Source organism: Salmo trutta, chromosome 19 (assembly GCF_901001165.1).
Source record: "Salmo trutta chromosome 19, fSalTru1.1, whole genome shotgun sequence".
NCBI lineage: Eukaryota > Metazoa > Chordata > Actinopteri > Salmoniformes > Salmonidae > Salmo > Salmo trutta.
The window spans coordinates 4,624,541-4,645,331 of NC_042975.1; the positions used below are offsets into that span (position 1 = coordinate 4,624,541).

The 20,791-nt window shown below is 43.3% G+C and overlaps 1 protein-coding gene across 1 annotated transcript in view; it reads left to right on the plus strand.

Moving 5' to 3' along the window:
• Positions 1-2,147: 2,147 nt before the first annotated feature.
• The window catches only part of LOC115153858 (serine/threonine-protein kinase TAO1-B), a 47,376-nt gene continuing 28,732 nt past the window's right edge, over positions 2,148-20,791 (plus strand). Inside the window, exons 1-5 of the mRNA XM_029699478.1 lie at positions 2,148-2,711; positions 15,738-16,008; positions 16,377-16,448; positions 20,255-20,356; positions 20,631-20,676. Coding sequence (XP_029555338.1) covers positions 15,877-16,008; positions 16,377-16,448; positions 20,255-20,356; positions 20,631-20,676 — 352 coding nt within the window. The 5' untranslated portion in view covers positions 2,148-2,711; positions 15,738-15,876. The remainder of the gene's footprint in view (positions 2,712-15,737; positions 16,009-16,376; positions 16,449-20,254; positions 20,357-20,630; positions 20,677-20,791) is intronic.

A 20,791-nucleotide genomic window follows, 5' to 3' on the forward strand; every position in this document is an offset into this window, starting at 1 on the left:
CATATATTCAGCACCTGAACCCACTGAGTATGAAATGTCTTGTCCCAAATGGCACTCTTATTTCCTATACAGTGCACTACTTTTGACCATAGGGATTCAAAGTAGTACAGTATGTAGGGAATAGAGTGCTATTTGGGAATCAGACTCTCTCTCTCTCACTGATGTTTTATGTAGAGTAGAAATCTCACTTTGGATGAGACTTCAGGGGTTCACTTTGAAATCCGTTCTATTGACTAAACTTTATATGAAATATTGGTGTGCCCACATTGAAACTCATATGAGATCTGGAGATCACTGGAGGTCAGGTGACCAGACCTGAACCAGCCAGCACCTAGGTAAGTGAAGCTGTTTCATGCAATGTGTGTGTGTGTGTCTCTGTGTGTGTCTCTGTGTGTGTGTGTGTGTGTGTGTGTGTGTGTGTGTGTGTGTGTGTGTGTGTGTGTGTGTGTGTGTGTGTGTGTGTCTCTGTGTGTGTGTGTGTGTGTGTGTGTGTGTGTCTCTGTGTGTGTGTGTGTGTGTGTGTGTGTGTGAGAGAGATAGAGAGACTGTCTGAACCTCTCTACGGCATGACAAAGAGGAGATGCATTGTGAGTGGCAAACTGAATACAAAAGAAGTCAAACGGTTTAGTCAGTCTTGGACACTGCAAAGGGACCCAATGCTATAATTGCAGCAGTGCATGCTTCATACAGATATATGGTGAATGCTAAAGCTCAGTTAGGACTAATGGGTGCGGGTGAGTTATTTGGGCTATTTGTGGCAAGGGTTAGACTTAGATCGTAATCAGCTAAGGAGCTCAGCAAAACCGAGGAAGACTGAGGACTCAGGACACACACACACACACCCTGACCTCACATAGGTGCAATACAGAAAAGGGGACACAAACAGTAACATTGTTGTTATCTATAAATAAGGATAAACCACCTGGTACCGACAACCTGGATGGTAAATTGCTGAGGTTGGTAGTGGAATACATTGCGACTCCTTTTTTGCTACATTTTCAATTTAAGCCTAGAAGACGTTGTGTGCTCTCAGACATGAAGGGAGTCAAAGGTCAATCCGCTACCCAAGAATAGCAGAGCACCCTTTAATGGTTCAAACAGCCGAACAACCAGCCTGTTACAAGTGATTAGAAAACTTTTGGAGAAAAAAATTGTGTTTGATCAAAAAAATGTATTTTACAGAAAACAAATTAACCACAGACTTTCATCATGCTTATAGGGAAGGGCACTCAACATGCTTGGCACTGACACAAATAACTGATGATTGGTTGAAAGAAATATATAGTAAGAAGGGTTGGGGGGGGGGGGACACCTAAAACTTATATCTCAAACAAACCCTTTAAAAAATGCTTGCTACTTCCTCATAAAGGATGACCTTATCCTCCTGAGGAAGTGGAGCCGGCCAATCAGCGGTCTACTACCATGAATATTTTTTATGACTGGTATACGCCCACACCATTCCAACACAGAAAAGCTGCTTTCAACATACTTCAAAATATGTGGAATTAAAACTATTTTACTCATATTGTAATTAATTATTGACCATATTTCATAGAAATCTAGAAAACTGGACAGTTACTTTAAAGGTTGAGTTTGGGGGAAAAAGGCAAAAAATAACGGCTTTAAACTGTATAACTAATCAATCCACCATCGTACCAGGTCATGTAATGATTAAAAACAAAACAAAATGGCCGAGATAAGATATTTGGCTACAGAAGTGCCATTTCTTACCAATCTCTACAGCTTCGCCCCCCCCCCCCCCCCCCCCAAAAAAATCCTGTGAAATGATGTCAACACATACTGGAGGAGTTACTGGTTAGCTACAAGTAGCTAGCTTAGCTAACAAACTAGCTACATTGGTCAAGGTGTGCATGACCAGATGACACATCGATGACCCACCAAAGCCACACACCCATTTATGTTTGAAAATGTAGAAAAAGTAGGAGTTGGACAATTTTTTGGGGGGGCCCAAAGTTAAAACGAATTTCCTACATTTCTACACATTTTGCAATTGCTTATGAGGGGGGGGGGGGGGGGTATGCCCCCCCATCCACCAGCTGCAATTTCGCCTATGCTGTCATATAACCAACTATGAGTTCCCTGTTTGCCACACCTCCTCCACCCTACCGGTGGGGATCCAGATTGCGGAGGTTGACTAGATGTCTCGCAGGGGGGATAACGGACGGTAACTTCAGCACCCACCCGGGGGAAACAGCGACAAGGCCATTCAAGGGAAACAACCTTGTGGCCAAAGTGGCACACTAATCGTACAGGCTGGAACTAAGGCTGTCTGTCGCCTTTCAAGTTTTAACGGAGTTTTGCATGTTTTGACATATTTTGACCCGTGATTGTCAGAAAAGAGGAGGGAGGGGGGGGGGGGGGTGAAATCTCACAGCCGCCATCTTTGGAAACTGACTGGGAGGAGTAGAGAACTTCGTTGTCTGGCTGGTTTGTTACGAAGAAATCGTTAGCATATTTTCAGGACCTCGACTGACCTGTTATTCTCTACACTTGTTTTTCCTCTCGGTTGACAGCACACAACGAGTCGGGCATCGCACAATCTGAGGGAGAGAGAGAGAAAAAAAGCTAGCAAGCAAACTCCAATCTGTACTTCAGACTGGAGTCATTTGGTTGCGACCTTTCTGTACCATAGTCCTTCCTTGCCTTTGGTCCTTTTTCTCCGGTTCTACCTGAACCTGGCCTCTGATAAGGTAAGTGTCAGCTGAAAGATTCAGATCAACTTCTAGTAGTTGGTGAGGAAAATGTTTTTAATCTGGCTAGCTAACGTTAGCTGGGGTTTCTTAGCTTAGCCAATTTAGCTAATGAGCTATTGCTACATTTGATAGGATATATAGCCAACTAGGACCCATATGATGTGGATGGTTACCTAGTTAGCTAAGTTAACTGGATGTCGGAAAATAAATAATATTTCCTTTTACTGTACATTTTTGGGGGAATGATAACTAACGTATGTAGCTAGCTATATGGCTAACCAACCGTAGCTAGCTAGCTAACGGTTATAAGCTTGAAGCGAATTGTCTTTTTTTTTTTTTACGTGTAAACATTTTAAGTGGCAACTAACGTTAACTACCCTGGTTAACTGACAAGACAGATTTGTTTAAAATGTAGACAAAACAACTAGATAGTCACCTTTTCTTTAGCTACAGGTATCTGCAGTTAACACCTGTGTGTGTGAACGGGAGGACACTGGAAAAATACTGTCCGCAGCAGTTGTGTTAAACAGTGTTTCAGTAAGTGTATATTTAGTATTTGTGGAAATATTGTTGTTGTGAAATGAAGAGGGCTTTATGTTTCTACAACCGTACCATAATATTGAGAATTGATTTGAGTATGTGGCTGTTTTCGCCTGTAAACAGAACATGTAAGGTCCTTGGACTATAAGGTGTAATGTTCATTATGTCGGTTTGTTTTTTAGTCCATTATGGATTAGTATCAAGCTATCCTCAGATGTGCTACTAGCCAGCTAATCCTTTTCGATGTCGTTTTTCTTCCTGTGACACTCCCTTGTTGTTTTTCCTCAGTGTGTAACTCCTCCAAGCTACTAGCTGGTGGGGTTTCCACTGCAACAATGCTCAATATCACGGCACCGGACTGGGACACGGCAGGTTCATTACGTCTCACTACGGAAACGGTTTACTGTTTAAAACAACCTCAACGGAAACTAAACAACGACAAGGAGGAGGGACCAAGGCGAATTGGTCCAAAAACCGAAAACGAGAGATTTATGTTGGGAGTAAAACGGTTTATTTGTTGCAGAATCGACGTAATGAATACAAGCCGGTTGTTTACAGCCATTTAACTTGACAGATCGGTTGTAGTTATTCTGGGTATGGCGACCAGGTACGCTTGTGTTCATTCATGGCCGCTGCTGGCTGGTTTGTGAGTCGCATTCCTCATTTCTGTGTGTTGACATTGCGTAACATTCTGACTCGACAAGCTCTCATGGTCCTGCCTGTTCGCCAGTGTTGCCTACTCAAATGGTGACACAATGTACTTAGAGCGTTTTTTGCCATTTTATGTTTTTATTTGTTAGATAATGGCAAGTTGGCAACAACTCTCCATTTTGTCCTTCCTGCTGCACATCCATGTGGAGTGTTGGGAATGATGATGCAATATATTATTGCGTCTTATAAACAACATTGTATTTTCAAGCACTTAGCTTTCTAGGAGTTTGAATGTACAGTAAGCTATATCACAGCCAGTGGTATTAGCTAGTTATCAACAAACTAAGAAGGCCTCACCTGCAATGATTGATTGAATCGTCCATCACTAGACTAGTGAGAGTTTAGCTACATGGGTAGTAGCTATTTTAAATGTTTTAAAACAAACACATTATGAAACAATGCAAGGATAGTGGGTTTGATTCTCACGACCACTCATACATAAAATGTATGCCCACATGACTGTACTTTGCTTTGGATAAAAGCGTCTGCTAAATGGCGTATGATCTATGAATGATTTGAAATGCCACGTTGGGCCGTTGAACTAATTCAACCTACATCAGTCAATTAGTTGTTTAATAACTGGCCCCACTGGGACCGGAATAACGTGGTAATTAACTACAATGACCATAATCCATTGTGTATAACATAGTTCTTGACTTGATTTCACAAGTGAATTATTAAGATTTCTCTCTAGAGATCCTGCGTGTTGTAGTGGAGGGGGCCAACTAATTAACTAATTAACTAATTGACTGATGGTCCGTTCAATTACTTGACTTCCACGTAGCTTGTTTTTTCCGTGAGCCCAATGTGCCGCAGGGCTCAAAAAAAATAAAATAAATACCTACATGGAATTTAAGTAATTGAACCGACCAGCCAGAGCCAGTCCACCCCATGCAGCCTCTCTCTCTCTCTCTCTTTCTCTCTCTCTCTCTCTCTCTCTCTCTCTCTCTCTCTCAGCCAGAGCCAGAGCCAGTCCACCCCATGCAGCATCCCTCCCTTTCTCCCAGCCAGAGCCAGGCCCCATGCAGCATCCCTCCCTCTCTCCCAGCCAGAGCCAGTCCACCCCAGGTCCCATGCAACCTCCCTCCCTCTCAGCCTCCCACCCAGCGAGCCTAACCCAGCCACCCTGAGAGAGCTGGGGCCTATTTTTAGGAGCTGGCTTGAAGATTACTGTTTTTTTGGGGGGTAGATTAATGCCAGCTTTGAAGGGACTTAATGGTGTAAATTGTTGTATTTTTCCCTGCGCCCTGTTAGGGGGTGATGTGATGGTGTGGTAGCATAGTGAGAGGTGTGTGTGTGAACTGTATGGAGGAGTAAATCCTACGTTTTTTTTCTCTCTACTCAGACTGTCACCTTATGCTTGTGTACACTACCATTCAAAAGTTTGGGGTCACTTAGAAATGTCCTTGTTTTTGAAAGAAAAGTACTCCCCCCCACCGTTAAAATAACATAAAACTGATCAGAAATGCAGTGCAGACATTGTTAATGTTGTACATTTTTATTTTATTTCACCTCTATTTAACCAGGTAGGCTAGTTGAGAACAAGTCTTTTATTTAACCAGGTAGGCCAGTTGAGAACAAGTTCTCATTTACAACTGCGACCTGGCCAAGATAAAGCAAAGCAGTGTGACACAGACAACAACACAGAGTTACACATGGAATAAACAAGCCAATAACACAATAAACAAGTCAATGACACAGTAGAAAAAAAGAAAGTCTATATACAGTGTGTGCAAAAGGCATGAGGAGGTAGGCAATAAATAGGCCATAGGAGCAAATAATTACAATTTAGCAGATCAACACTGGAGTGATAAATGAGCAGATGATGATGTGCAAGTAGAGGTACTGGTTGTGCAAAAGAGCAGAAATGTAAATAAAAACAGTATGAGGATGAGGTAGGTAGATTGGGTGGGCAATTTACAGATGGGCTATGTACAGCTGCAGCGATCGGTTAGCTGCTCAGATAGCTGATGTTTAAAGTTGGTGAGGGAAATAAGTCTCCAACTTCAGCGATTTTTGCAATTCGTTCCAGTCACTGGCAGCAGAGAACTGGAAGGAAAGGCAGCCAAATGAGGTGTTGGCTTTGGGGGTGACCAGTGGAACGTGTGCTACGGGTGAGTGCTGCTATGGTGACCAGTGAACTGAGATAAGGCGGAGCTTTACCTAGCATAGACTTGTAGATGACCTGGAGCCAGTGGGTCTGGCGACGGATATGTAGCGAGGGCCAGCCAACAAGAGCATACAGGTTGCGGGGGGGGGGGGGGGGGGGCTGAGCTGTTGTCCGGGGTTGTAGTAGCCAGGAGGAAGGCATGGCCAGCCGTTGAGAAATGCTTATTGGAATGTTTGATTATCATGGATTTATCGGTGGTGACCGTGTTACCTAGCCTCAGTGCAGTGGGCAGCTGGGAGGAGGTGCTCTTGTTCTCCATGCACTTTAGTGTCCCAAAACGATCAATTCACATATGGTGTCCAGGGCTCAGCTGGGGGCGGAGGGGGGTCGATAGCAGGCGGCAACAGTGAGAGACTTATTTCTGGAGAGATTAATTTTTAAATTAGAAGTTTGAACTGTTTGGGTATAGACCCAGAACTTTGCAGGCTCTCTCTGTGTAGTTTTATTGCATCTTTAATCAGTATAACAGTTTTCAGCTGTGCTAACATAATTGCAAAAGGGTTTTCTAATGATCAATTAGCCTTTTAAAATGATAAACTTGGATTAGCTAACACAACGTGCCATTGGAACAGAAGTGATGGTTGCTGATAATGGGCCTCTGTACGCCTATGTAGATATTCCATTAAAAATCAGCCGTTTCCAGCTACAATAGTCATTTACAACATTAACAATGTCTACACTGTATTTCTGATCAATTTTATGTTATTTTAATGGACAAAAAAAGTGTGATTTTCTTTCAAAGACAAGGACATTTCTAAGTGACCTCAAACTTTTGAACGGTAGTGTACATACATACATACATACATACATACATACATACATACATACATACATACATACATACATACATACATACATACATACATACAGTATTAGTCAAAGGTTTGGACACCTACTCATTCCAGGGTTTCTTTATTTTCTACATTGTATTGAATAATAGTGAAGACATCAACTATAAAATAACACATGGAATCATGTAGTTACCAAAAATGTGTTAAACAAATCAACATATATTTTAACACATTTTTGGTTACTACATGATTCCATATGTGTTATTTCATAGATTTGATGTCTTCACAATTATTATACAATGTAGAAAATAGTAAAAATAAAGAAATCCTTGAATGAGTAGATGTGTCAAACGTTGACTGGTACTGTACATCGACCGATTATGGGATGGCCGATTTCAAGTTTTCATAACAATCGGTAATCAGCATTTTTGGATGCGATTATGGCCGATTTACATTGCATTCCACGAGGAAACTGCGTGGCAGGCTGACCACCTGTTACACGAGGAGCCAACCTAAGTTGCAAGCTAGCATTAAACTTATCTTATAAAAAACAAAAAAAACAATCTTCATATAACTCGTTAACTACACATGGTTGATGATATTACTAGGTTAAATAGCTTGTCCTGCGTTGCATATAATCAATGCGGTGCCTGTTAATTTATCATCGAATCACAGCCTACTTCGCCAAACAGGTGATGATTTAACAAAAGCACAATCCTTGCATGAATGTACCTAACCATCAACATCAATGCCTTTCTTAAAATCAATACACAGAAGTATATATCTTTTTTAAACCTGCGAATTTAGTTAAAAGAAATTCATCTTGGCAGGCAATATTAACTAGGGAAATTGTGTCACTTCTCTTGCGTTCATTGCACGCAGAGTCAGGGTACATGCAACAGTTTGGGCCGCCTGGCTCGTTGCGAACTAATTTGGCAGAATTGTACATAATTATGACAACATTGAAGGTTGTGCAATGTAACAGCAATATTTAGATTTAGGGATGCCACCCGTTAGATAAAATACAGAACGGTTCCGTATTTCACTGAAAGAATAAACATTTTGTTTTCGAAATGATAGTTTCCAGATTTGACCATATTAATGACCAAAGGCTCGTATTTCTGTTTTTATTATAGTTAAGTCTATGATTTGATATTTGATAGAGCAGTCTGACTGAGCGGTGGTAGGCAGCAGCAGGCTCGTAAGCATTCATTCAAACTTTACTGCGTTTGCCAGCAGCTCTTAGCAATGCTTGAAGCACAGCGCTGTTTATGACTTCAAGCCTATCAACTCCTGAGATTAGGCTGGCAATACTAAAGTGCCTATTAGAACATCTAATAGTCAAAGGTATATGAAATACAAATGGTATAGAGAGAAATAGTCGACGCGTCATAATTCCTATAACTACAACCTAAAACTTCTTAACTGGGAATATTGAAGACTCATGTTAAAAGGAACCACCAGCTTTCATATGTTCTCATGTTCTGAGCAAGGAACTTAAACGTTAGCTTTTTTACATGGCACATATTGCACTTTTACTTTCTTATCCACACTGTGTTTTTGCATTATTTGAAGAAAAGTGAGCATGTTTCATTATTTATTTGAGACTAAATAGATTTTATTTATGGATTATATTAAGTTAAAATAAAATTGTTTGAGGATTTGAGTCAAAACTGTAACTAGGCTACTCAGGAACATTCGTTGTTGTCATGGTAAGTAACTCCAGTGTATATTTGGCTCTGTGTTTTAGGTTATTGTCCTGCTGAAAGGAGGATTTGTCTCCCAGTGTCTGTTGGAAAGCAGACCGAACCTGGTTTTCCTCTAGGACTTTGCCTGTGCGTAGCTCTATTCCTTTTCTTTTCATCCTTAAAAAACTCCCTAGTCCTTGCTGATGACAAGCATACCCATAACATGATGCAGCCACCACCATGCTTGAAACTATGAAGTGGGTGTCAGTGGTGTATTGGATTTGCCCCAAATATAATGCTTTGTTTTCAGGACATTCATTTCATTGCCACATTTGTTGTCGTTTTTACTTTAGTTCCTTTTTTTCAAACAGGATGCATGTTTTAGAATATATTTTTATTCTGTACAGGCTTCCTTTTCACTCTGTCATTTAGGTTAGTATTATTGAGTAACTACAATGTTGTTGAGCCATCCTCAGTTTTCTCCTATCACAGCCATTAAACTCTTAACTGTTTTAAAGTCACCATTGGTGACCTCATGGTGAAATCTCTGAGCGGTTTCCTTCCTCCATGGCAACTGAGTTAGGAAGGACACCTGTATCTTTGTTGTGACTGGGTGTATTGATACACCATCCAAAGTGTAATTAAGAACTTCACCATGCTTAAAGGGATATTTAATGTCTGCTTTGTTTTTGTTTTTTGCGAGGCTTTGGAAAAACCTCTGGACTTTGTGGTTGAATCGGTGTTTGAAATGCACTGCTCGACCTTATAATTATCTGTATGTGTGGGATACAGAGATGAGGTAGTCATTCAAAAATCATGTTAATCACTATTAATGTGTGAGTCCATGCAACTTTTTATGTGACTTGTTAAACAAATGTTTCATCCTGAACTTATTTAGGCTTGCCATTTACAAAGGAGTTGCATACTTGAATCAAAACATTTCATCTTTTTATTTTTAATTAATTTGATAATAAACGTCTAAACATAATTCCACTTTGACATAATGTGTGTGTAGACCAGTGACACGAAATCTAAATGTAATCCATTTTTAAATTCAGGCTGTAACACAACAAAATATGGAAAAGGTCAATGAGTGTGAATATTTCCAGAAAGCACAAATGATAATTTATTATGTCTACTGCCTGCGGTGATTGAGGCCTGAACGGCCGTGTTGATTGGCTGTTTCTGCTCTCTCTGGCCCTACTGTCCTATATTGAAGTGGTGTATATTTCTACTGTGTTGGTGGTTGGTTGACTTTTCACTCTTGTGTTCATTCTGTACATGAATGATTTGACTGCTATATTTGATGTCTGGGGGCTTGCATTGTTGTTTACTAGGGCCACAATTAGATCCGTTTTATGTGTCAGTCAGACATCAACACTCTGTCTGCTATCAGTGTTACCTTAGGTGGCACTGGTGCCCCCACCAAATCAAATAATATTATATGCACAACAAAATCTAGGAACACAGACAGACAGGCAGAGAGAGAATTGGAGCTACTTTTGAAGCACATCTAAATAAATGTAGATACAAAAGCCTTGAATTTTGTATAAATTACATTTCATTTGTGCAATATTAGGTTTCTACATTTTTTTTAAAATAGGTGTTTCCGCTGCAGTCATTTCATTTAGCTTCCACGCCCTCAAAAAATATGCAACTTGAAATGTTTCTGTTCGAGGCGCTAGAACAGTCCACATGCGTTTCCTTTTTGCAAACAAAACAAGTCACGATGAGAACAATATGACCACAGTATAATAGTTTTTATCTATTTATGTAGTCGTCTTGTTGTGTGTTCTGTGCGAGATATATATATTCAAGTTACAAGTGCCATAGTGGAGGGGAAAAACATTCTGACGAGCAGTTAATGGACAAATGTATTGCAATCGCATGGCCTTTATTTTAAAAAGAGGGGTGGGTCCCAACTCTCCGTTCCTACTTTATTGATCTCTCAATTCCTACAGTGCATTGGGAAAGTATTCAGACCCCTTGACTTAGAGAGAGAGAGACTCTTCAGTAGACTTTCGTTTCAAGTAAATTAGACCCAACTTTTAATGCCGGTATGCAGCGCTTCTAAAAAAAAACCAAATCATTCACTCAGTGACTTTAATTTATCATCAATGAAGCAACAATGGCGTTAATACTTTGAAAACAAATACAGCAGCTGTTATTTCACTATAAATGTGATCGTACTTTTCATTCACAAATGCGAGTAAAATACACTGTGGCACCGTGACCACCCACCAATGTGGCTGGACATTTTTACCCGGCAAAATATACCCGCTGGTGACCAGTGTTTTTTTTAGTTAATTCAATTTTTTCGGCCCGTGTCAATTAGATTACAAAAAACGATCCATGCCCATCATATTTCTAATATTTTATATATATATATATATATATATATATATATATATATATATATATATATATATATATTTTTTTTTTAACCAGCTACATTTCCTAATGGTTTTTCTTGAAGTTGATCTCGCATTTTACCTGAGGGAAAAGTAGCTACACAAATCAGTCGTAGCGCTGTCTGCTGATAGAAGGCGGGAATTTGGTTGGTCGAACAAGAGATTTCTCATCCGAGTTCAGAAAATGCAACTGAAGCACAAAATTAGTCTGAAGCCAAGCAGAAATTACAAGCATTTCAGATATGCATCTCCAAAATGCAGCAAGATTTTTCTTATGCGTTTTTATCTTTTTTTTTTGTGTGAAAAATGCAGATTTCTGCATTAATACAGACCCCCCCTGAGTCTATGAACATCATCATTCTCCCTTCATGCATTTCCCCTCTTTTGTCCAGGTGGGAGAGGGCAGTGTGAAGTGCAATTTGAGACTGTGTCATCTGTGGATCTGTTGGGGTGGTATGTGAATTGGAGTGGCTCCCAGGGTGTCTGGGATGAGGGTGTTGAGGTGTGTCATGACCAGCCTTTCAAAGCACTTCATAATAAGGACTTCTCAGTCTGTCTACATTCTCCAGAGAGAATCGGCTCGTCGTCCCCCGTGAAAAGAAGTGGGGTTGAGTCCTGAGCTGCCTTGATCTGGGCAAGGTGTATCTTTGCGACACACACCACACACACACACACACACACACACACACAGGAGGTCCTGTACCGGCAAGACATTACATTTTCTTTCAGCCATGTTTTTAAAAAATTATAAAAATAATACTAAAAAAAAAGCCCTACAAAGAATATTCAAAACTGATTTCTTACATTTTGAGGAAAGAACATTTAATGTACGATCACCAGAAAGACGATATTTGTTTAATGGACCAACTGTTACTCTAGTGAAAGGAGGATTAACTGCACTGATGTCAGCAAAAACATGTACCTAGGGCTCTGCAGACTGAGCTGCCTCGTGCTAGCCAGCTGGAAAACAACAACGTTGGAAGCCATTTTTTTTGTATTGGTATTTAGCTACAGTGCCGTGAAAGTATTTCCCCCCCCCCCCTTTCAATTTTATTTTTTACTTTTGCATATTTATGATACTGAATATCATCAGAATCTTCAACCAAAACCTAATATTAGATAAAGGAAACCTGAGTGAACAAATAACACAACAATTTACATACTAATTTAATTTATTTCATTAACAAAGTTATGCAACACCCAATGTCCCTGTGTGAAAAAGTAATTGCCCCCTAACACTCAATAACTGGTTGTGCCACCTTTTAGCTGCAACCAAACACTTCCTGTATTTGTTGATCAGTCTCCCCCCTACACTCTAACCACTAGACTACCTGCCCCCCCCTACACTCTAACCACTAGACTACCTGCCCCCCCCTACACTCTAACCACTAGACTACCTACCCCCCCCCCCCCCCCCCCCCTACACTAACCACTAGGCTACCTGCCGCCTCTACACTCTAACCACTAGGCTACCTGCCGCCTCTACACTCTGACCACTAGGCTACCTGCCCCCCCTACACTCTAACCACTAGACTACCTACCCCCCCTACACTCTAACCACTAGACTACCTGCCCCCCCTACACTCTAACCACTAGACTACCTACCCCCCCTACACTCTAACCACTAGGCTACCTGCCCCCACTACACTCTAACCACTAGACTACCTACCCCCCTACACTCTAACCACTAGACTACCTACCCCCCCTACACTCTAACCACTAGACTACCTGCCCCCCCTACACTCTAACCACTAGACTACCTACCCCCCCTACACTCTAACCACTAGACTACCTGCCCCCCCTACACTCTAACCACTAGACTACCTACCCCCCCTACACTCTAACCACTAGACTACCCCCCCTACACTCTAACCACTAGACTACCTACCCCCCCTACGCTCTAACCACTAGACTACCTACCCCTCCTACACTCTAACCACTAGACTACCTGCCTCCCCTACACTCTAACCACTAGACTACCTACCCCCCCTACACTCTAACCACTAGGCTACCTACCCCCCTACACTCTAACCACTAGGCTACCTACCACCTACACTCTAACCACTAGACTACCTACCCCCCTACACTCTAACCACTAGACTACCTACCCCCCCTACACTCTAACCACTAGACTACCTACCCCCCCTACACTCTAACCACTAGACTACCTGCCCCCCCTACACTCTAACCACTAGACTACCTGCCCCCCCTACACTCTAACCACTAGACTACCTACCCCCCTACACTCTAACCACTAGGCTACCTGCCCCCCCTACACTCTAACCACTAGACTACCTGCCCCCCCCTACACTCTAACCACTAGGCTACCTGCCCCCCCCCCCTACACTCTAACCACTAGGCTACCTAATCCAGTCCAAGCAGGAATGCATGATTTCTAAATGTTTTGATATGCAACCTAATCCAGTGATTTATGAATTTTGTGTTGACAATTTAGTCTATTTGGGTTTATTTTCCTGTCTTTTTTTTTTTTTTTTTTTCAATAGATATTTCATTTGTCTATATCTTTAGATGCGCTAGTGTTCTATATAAATCTAATTCAGTTGGTGCTAATTCACGACCTGAGGAAAGAAGTGGAAACTCAAAACACATTTAGCTAAATCGCTAACTCTAAATACAACATCTACTGCTAGTAGTCATGTAGTAATCTAACAGTAAATGCAATGTCGCCCCCCCCCCAAAAAAAAAAAAAAATTGTTGCAATGAGGCCAAGTGCACTCGCACTGGCCGATACGCAATTTCACGCGCAAAGTATATCAAACACATGGCAGATATCTTGATTGTAGAACGGTGTACTTTGAGCTCAATTATGATCGTTGACAAAGCTGAGAACCTCATCTCTATAATATGGACAACTGGCTTCCAAAGTTTTTTATTTTATTTTTTATTTTATTTTTCTCTCCACAGTTGCATTTTTTTAAAAAACGTTAATACAATCACAAGGGGCACACGAGGGAGGACAGAGAGTGTGTGAGAGGGGGGTCGCTCATTACAGCAGCCGGCCCCTGTGCTCTGTTCGTCCGCTGATGTTGGAGACCGTTTATAAAGTTAATAGCCCATTTCAAACCTGCACAATGGGCTCATTTTCAGAAATCTATTTCAGGAAAGTAGTGAGCGCTCTACCGTGGTACTACAGTGTGGTTGTTGTGGGGATTTGCACATCAGAGGCTGATGCTTAAGTCCCAGAGGATCTCCAACGTGCTGACACACACACACCACTTTTTAATACACTCAGTGAAACACACCCCTCCACCCTCACTGCACTCTGACCCCACTTCTCTTTCTCTCATTAAGATAATAGCCTAGTTGACCGTAGTAAAACCTGGATGCTAAATCAATGATCAACCCACCTGATGTATGTGCAGCGTTGCCGCTCGCCCAGTCCGGTCCCGCGTGGCTCAGTTGGTTAGAGCATGGTGTTTGCAACGCCCAGGGTTGTGGGTTCGATTCCCACGGGGGACCAGTACGGGGGGGAAATAATTTATGAAATGTATGCATTCACTACTGTAAGTCGCTCTGGATAAGAGCGTCTGCTAAATGACTAAAATGTAAATGTAAAAATATTCAAGATTTACCTTAATAGAGAGTAGTCCAGGTGTTGGGTTGTATAATTCCACTCATTTTTCCCAGGTTTTCCAGAAATACTGGTTGGATGAGTCCGCTGTTTATACTTTGTGGCGTTGGGGGGCCACGTGGTTGATGGTGTTGGGGGCCACGTGGTTAATGGTGTTGGGGGCCACGTGGTTAATGGTGTTGGGGGGCCACGTGGTTGATGGTGTTGGGGGGCCACGTGGTTGGTGGTGTTGGGGGCCACGTGGTTGGTGGTGTTGGGGGGCCACGTGGTTGATGGTGTTGGGGGCCACGTGGTTGGTGGTGTTGGGGGCCACGTGGTTGGTGGTGTTGGGGGCCACGTGGTGGACGGCGTTGGGGGCCACGTGGTGGATGGCGTTAGGTTGTTATTTTCCAGAGTAAATAACTCACGGACTCTAGAGAAGCTTAACCAAGTTTAATTCTTCCCAAAGGGTCGTTACAGCTGTAATTCAGACACCGACATTGCTTCCCCTGTGGTGGTATTCAGACCCCACTTTGGGTGGCGTCTCCTCCTTATCGCTAAACATTACATCATTCTTGCTAAGCAGGGAACTGAGTGACATGAGCCTTCAACGGTTTCTACCCTTATCAGTAGTACTGTCACATGCGATTGTTTTCCCTGCTCTCAGACCCTCCCAAACCTCATTATGGCACCTCTCATGTCTCCTTTGTAACTAATGTTCCTATACTATGAGTATAACAATGTTCAATGTTTACCTCAGAATCTAACAATGGACTGTCACAGTTTAAAATCAGTGTTTTCCTCCTGGTGTGATGGTTAAGGCGTTGGTTTCCAGAGCAGGAGACAGGGGTTCACATCCCACCAGGGTTGTGGTTTAACGTTCACATCTTTTCTGATTTAGACGTTTGTAACCGACCCATTAATGGAAACCTCTTAAGTAAACAGAGTGAACCCATTGTTGTCTGACTAAGGATGTGATGTTTCTGCTTCTGGTTTCTCCAGCTAAAATGGTTCTGTTTTTATAAATATTGCCCTTGCACCAATATTGTCGCTCTCTCTCTCTCTCGCTCTCTCTCGCGCTCGCTCTCTCTCGCTCGCTCTCTCTCGCTCTCTCTCTCTCTCTCTCTCTCTCTCCCTCCAGGTGCCCATGCTCCGGCCCCTCCACTCCAGCAGATGAGTCGTCGACTGTTCTGGCGTAGACGCAGCTGCGCTCCAACGCCCAGATAGTCCCCTGGTCCTGCCCCCGCCCTGCCGGGAGACAGCAGACTACATTACCCAGCATGCCCTCCTCTGTGCGGGCGGGCAGCCTAAAGGACCCGGAGGTAGCAGAGCTGTTCTTCAAGGAAGACCCAGAGAAACTGTTCTCTGACCTCCGAGAGATAGGACATGGCAGCTTCGGAGCCGTCTACTTTGTATGTACACACACACACACACACACACACACACACACACACACACACACACCTCTCTGCACCCTAATGGCCTCGCCCTGTCAAAGGAGACTCCTTCATCTTTATTGATACATCAGGGCAGGCTCAAGTCTATCTCTAGCTGCCCTTGGTAAAACGGGGCGCTGTGCTGTAATAGTCCTCCTGTAATAGGTCTCCTGGCCACCTGTAATCGGCCTCCTGTAATAGTCCTCCTGGCCACCTGTAATAGGCCTCCTGTAATAGTCCTCCTGGCCACCTGTAATAGGCCTCCTGTCCCACCTGTAATAGGCCTCCTGTAATAGGCCTCCTGTCCCACCTGTAATTCTCCACCTGTGTTCTCTGTGTGTAAGGCGCGGGATGTACGATCTACAGAGGTGGTGGCCATCAAGAAGATGTCTTATAGTGGGAAGCAGTCCAACGAGGTGAGACGGACTACTACACATGATGTACTATATTTATTACCTTTATTTGATCAGGGACAACAGAAACACAAGTCTCAGTACACTTGAGAAATGATTTAGTTAAAGCACACACACACTCGGATGTAAATGTGTGAGCTGAACACACGCACATCCATTGTCTCACACTCCAAGGTCACCCTACGGCTCTCTCACACACTCGCACTATCGCCTTGCTTCTGCCCGTAATGTCAGATTAGCTGTAATGGGATTAAGACCTAATCTGTGTACGATGAGAGTCGCCCCCAGGAGAGCGAGGAACAGACATGCCACGTATGAGATCATACGTTTTTGAAGAAGACCTACGATGTTGTCTTTAGGTCGGGCTAGGTGTTCACTCTGATTTACCCAGGTATGTGGGTTGATTTAAAGAACCAATGTCTCCACAGAAATAAATGCTTCCTTGAAATGAGGTGATAAGATTATTGAATCTTTGGTAAATGTACAACTTTGGTCATTTTTGTTATTTTTTTTATTTATCTGAGAAATGTATTTTGAATGTAAACCAATCAGGTTTGGTCATAGTACTATTACAGAAACCACTAGTCTAGTGGTTAGAGTGTAGGGGAGGCAGGTAGTCTAGTGGTTAGAGTGTAGGGGAGGCAGGTAGTCTAGTGGTTAGAGTGTAGGGGGTAGGTAGTCTAGTGGTTAGAGTGTAGGGGAGGCAGGTAGTCTAGTGGTTAGAGTGTAGGGGGGGTAGTCTAGTGGTTAGAGTGTAGGGGGGGCAGGTAGCCTAGTGGTTAGAGTGTAGGGGGGGCAGGTAGCCTAGTGGTTAGAGTGTAGGGGGGGCAGGTAGCCTAGTGGTTAGAGTGTAGGGGAGGCAGGTAGCCTAGTGGTTAGAGTGTGGGGGGGGGTAGGTAGTCTAGTGGTTAGAGTGTAGGGGGGGGGCAGGTAGTCTAGTGGTTAGAGTGTAGGGGGGGTAGTCTAGTGGTTAGAGTGTAGGGGGGGCAGGTAGCCTAGTGGTTAGAGTGTAGGGGGGGCAGGTAGCCTAGTGGTTAGAGTGTAGGGGGGGCAGGTAGCCTAGTGGTTAGAGTGTAGGGGAGGCAGGTAGCCTAGTGGTTAGAGTGTGGGGGGGGGGTAGGTAGTCTAGTGGTTAGAGTGTAGGGGGGGGCAGGTAGTCTAGTGGTTAGAGTGTAGGGGGGGTAGTCTAGTGGTTAGAGTGTAGGGGTGGTAGGTAGTCTAGTGGTTAGAGTGTAGGGGGGGCAGGTAGTCTAGTGGTTAGAGTGTAGGGGGGGTAGTCTAGTGGTTAGAGTGTAGGGGGGGTAGGTAGCCTAGTGGTTAGAGTGTAGGGGAGGCAGGTAGCCTAGTGGTTAGAGTGTAGTGGGGGGGTAGGTAGCCTAGTGGTTAGAGTGTAGGGGGGGTAGGTAGCCTAGTGGTTAGAGTGTAGGGGTGGTAGGTAGTCTAGTGGTTAGAGTGTAGGGGAGGCAGGTAGCCTAGTGGTTATAGTGTAGGGGAGGCAGGTAGTCTAGTGGTTAGAGTGTAGGGGGGGCAGGTAGCCTAGTAGTTAGAGTGTAGGGGAGGCAGGTAGTCTAGTGGTTAGAGTGTAGGGGGGGTAGGTAGCCTAGTGGTTAGAGTGTAGGGGAGGCAGGTAGCCTAGTGGTTAGAGTGTAGGGGAGGCAGGTAGTCTAGTGGTTAGAGTGTAGGGGGGTAGGTAGTCTAGTGGTTAGAGTGTAGGGGAGGCAGGTAGCCTAGTGGTTAGAGTGTAGGGGAGGCAGGTAGTCTAGTGGTTAGAGTGTAGGGGGGGCAGGTAGTCTAGTGGTTAGAGTGTAGGGTGGTAGGTAGCCTAGTGGTTAGAGTGTAGGGGAGGCAGGTAGTCTAGTGGTTAGAGTGTTGGGGGGGGCAGGTAGCCTAGTGGTTAGAGTGTAGGGTGGCAGGTAGTCTAGTGGTTAGAGTGTTGGGGGGGGCAGGTAGCCTAGTGGTTAGAGTGTAGGGTGGCAGGTAGTGTAGGGGGGTAGGTAGTCTAGTGGTTAGAGCGTAGGGGCGTCAGGACGTCTAGTGGTTAGAGCGCAGGGGCGGCAGGAAGTCTAGTGGTTAGAGCATAGGGGCGGCAGGAAGTCTAGTGGTTAGAGCATAGGGGCGGCAGGAAGTCTAGTGGTTAGAGCGTAGAGGGGGTAGGTAGCCTAGTGGTTAGAGTGTAGGGGGGCGGCAGGAAGTCTAGTGGTTAGAGCGTAGGGGCGGCAGGAAGTAGAGGGGGTAGGTAGCCTAGTGGTTAGAGTGTAGGGGGGCGGCAGGAAGTAGTGGTTAGAGCGTAGGGGCGGCAGGAAGTCTAGTGGTTAGAGCGTAGGGGCGGCAGGAAGTAGTGGTTAGAGCGTAGGGGCGGCAGGAAGTCTAGTGGTTAGAGTGTAAGGGGGGTAGGTAGCCTAGTGGTTAGAGCGTTGGACTAGTAACCGAAAGGTTGCTGGATCGAATCCCCGAGCTGACAAAGTCAAAATCTGTCGTTCTGCCCCTGAACAAGGCAGTTAACCTACTGTTCCTAGGCCGTCATTGAAAATAAGAATTAGTTCTTAACTGACTTGCCTAGTTAAATAAAGGTACACAACAACTATATATATAGTTGTTAATGATCTTATCAATGCTTTAGAAGGCACAGTGATGCCCGAAAACGTTGGTGATTTACCCAATCAATGACTAGGTGGTTTATGAATATATTAGTCATTGATTGGGTAAATCACCAATGTCTTCGGGCATCACTGTGCCTTCTAAAGCATATATATAGAGTGCAACTCTCTTATTTTTAACGCTTTAGACCCTAAAATAAAAATGTACTGCTTTGTTTGTGGACTTGTCAAAAGCTTTTGATACTGTTGATCATGCAGTTTTAAAGTTGTCCTCAATAGGCCTGGGTTCTGACCGCCCCCCCCCCCCCCCCCCCCCGCGTTCACGGTTTCATCTTAGTGAAAGAACTCAGGCCGTCGTGAGATTGACGGGACTATAAATCAGAATTTCTCGGAAGTACATAAAGGTGTACCACAGGGGTCCGTTTTAGGACCTGTTCTCTTCACTGGTCAATAATGTTTATATAAAACAATCTGTTACAAATTGTAAACGCTATCTATATGTGGATGATACTATTATGAATGCTGTTGATTTGGCTGTGTCAAAACTACTGTCAGATTTTTTATAGCTGTGCAGAAATCTTTTGCTGACTTTTAAAACATATGCTTAATACGGGAAGAAACAAAATACATGTTTTCAAACTCTTGTAAGAAGGTTTCATGTGAACTACATGTTCACTCATTAGATGGTTCTCCAATCGAACTTCTTCCCGTATATAAATACTTATGCATTTGGATTGATATTGATTTCATATTTAACATATAGATGAGCTGGCTAAGAAACTAAGATTTTAAAGTAGTCTTTTTCTACAGAAACAGATGGTGTCTTTCTCTAAGCGGTAGGAAGCAGATCATTCAGTCAACCTTTTTAATCTGTTCTTGATTATGGTGATATTATTTATCAAAGTGCAGCTGCTACTACTATTAAACCATTTGGATGCCATTTACCATAGTGTCCTTAGTTTTGTTACAGGTGACAGTTTTGATACCGCATCATGTATCAGAAGGTTGGCTAGGCTTCGCTTGATCTCTACATTACTCCTTGAGTGGCGCAGCCTTAGACCGCTGCGCCATTTTTATATGTATATTTGTATAATGTGCATGTTCATATTGTATTATACAATTTATTATTATTATTATTGGAAAAAGATATGTTCCCTTTTTAAAAAATAAATAAATGTTAAATAAAACATGTTAATTCTCTCTCACACACAGAAATGGCAGGACATTATAAAAGAGGTGAAGTTTCTCCAGAGGATTCAACATCCCAACAGTATAGAGTACAAGGGCTGCTACCTACGAGAACACACAGCATGGGTAAGACACACACACACTGGACTTTGGAGGACTACTACCTAGAACACACACAATAGCACACACACACTTTCTTAGCCTCTTTCTCTTAATGTTCTGTTATCATAATGTCTCTGTGATCTGTGTTCTTTCTGTGTGCTCTGCGCTGTGTTCTCTGTGTTCTCTGTGTTCTCTGTGTTCTGTGTTCTCTCTGTGTTCTCTCTGCGCTGTGTTCTCTGTGTTCTGTGTTCTCTCTGCGCTGTGTTCTCTGTGCTCTGTGTTCTCTCTGTGTGTCCAGTTAGTGATGGAGTACTGTCTGGGTTCAGCCTCTGATGTTCTAGAAGGTAAGACATTTTTTTTTTTAAAGGAGCTGTTCTATTTGACATGTATTCTACTGCATCAAGTCGTCAACTTAGACTGTGTGTTTTGATGGCGTTACGCTCAACTTGTTTAATTCTT